Source organism: Rhagoletis zephyria, unplaced genomic scaffold (genome assembly GCF_001687245.7).
Source record: "Rhagoletis zephyria isolate East Lansing unplaced genomic scaffold, Rhagoletis_zephyria_1.1 Rzeph_scaffold_75049, whole genome shotgun sequence".
NCBI lineage: Eukaryota > Metazoa > Arthropoda > Insecta > Diptera > Tephritidae > Rhagoletis > Rhagoletis zephyria.
The window spans coordinates 1-1,212 of NW_016232098.1; the positions used below are offsets into that span (position 1 = coordinate 1).

General features: G+C 57.1%; 1 protein-coding gene across 1 annotated transcript; it reads left to right on the forward strand.

Annotated features, from left to right (window-relative positions):
- Positions 1–55: 55 nt before the first annotated feature.
- Positions 56–1,079, forward strand: LOC108357342 (ATP-dependent RNA helicase A-like; the record flags this gene model as incomplete). Its single annotated transcript, XM_017608427.1, has 3 exons — positions 56–186; positions 253–502; positions 588–1,079. Coding segments are annotated over 3 exons (873 nt in total), but the record flags the coding sequence as incomplete, so codon positions are not given.
- Between the last annotated feature and the right edge of the window lie 133 nt (positions 1,080–1,212).

The following is a 1,212-nucleotide window of genomic DNA, read 5'->3' on the forward strand; positions in this document are numbered from 1 at the left end:
CGTTTCTTCGACGACTTCAACAAGTCTTTACTCCGGCAAGGCAGCTTCCACTCAGCTGCAGGAGTTTGATGAGCAGCATGGCAACATCACGCTGGACAATGCCAAGAAGCAGCTGCACCAGTTTATGCAGGTTCACAACATCAAGGCCGAGTATGAGTACGAGAGCTGTGGGCCGGCACATCAAAAGTAGGTTCTTTCAGCATCTTTTTGGGGATGATTCTAGTTGATTGATTGATTGATTGTTTTTTGCAGAATGTTCACCGCCACAATTGCCATTCCTGTGCAGGGCAGCGAGTTCACGGCCACGGAGAAGTCACACAGCAAGATGGACGCCAGTCGGCTGTGTGCCTGGAAGGTCTGTCAGCAGCTGCTGAAGGAGGGTCTCATTGAGAAGTTCGACCCAAACGCGCCCAGCAAGCGGCAGCTGCTGAAGAACAACTTTATCTACGAGTTTCTCGTCTCGTCCTCCCTGAAGGAGCAGATGATGGCCACCTGCTCTATGGTACACCACTACAACACCTCGATTAACCCGGGCACTTCAACGGCCATCTACGGCAACCCTGGAGCGCCTTTCTTCAATCCACTAGCTCTGTCAGCGGAGGCTGCTGTGGCTGAACNCCTGCTCTATGGTACACCACTACAACACCTCGATTAACCCGGGCACTTCAACGGCCATCTACGGCAACCCTGGAGCGCCTTTCTTCAATCCACTAGCTCTGTCAGCGGAGGCTGCTGTGGCTGAACTAAACGCCAGCACATTCGCCGAAGTAGAAGACGGCACCAGCAACAACAACCTCCTTCCGAGCAACCTCTCCTGGTGCCCACCACAGGCCGGTTTCAACCCCTGGACGGAGAACGCCCCCGACGACCCGGTCTTCAGCGGCATGAGCCAGGAGGCAATCAATCACTACCTGCAGGAGCAGTTCTTTCGCATGGTCAGCGATGGGCGCTTTCAGGCGGTGCTCAAGACGCGCTCCCAGCTGCCCATCTACCTCATCAAGGAGCAGGTGATCAGCCTGATTGCCAACCACTCGGTGCTGGTGATCAAGGGCAGCACCGGCTGCGGCAAGACCACCCAGGTGCCGCAGTTCATCCTCGACTCGTACCTGCGCCAGGGCCAGGGCGCCCACTGCAGCATCGTGGTGACGCAGCCGCGACGCATCTCCGCCGTCAGCATCAGCGAGCGGGTGGCCTTTGAGCGGTCGGAGGCGC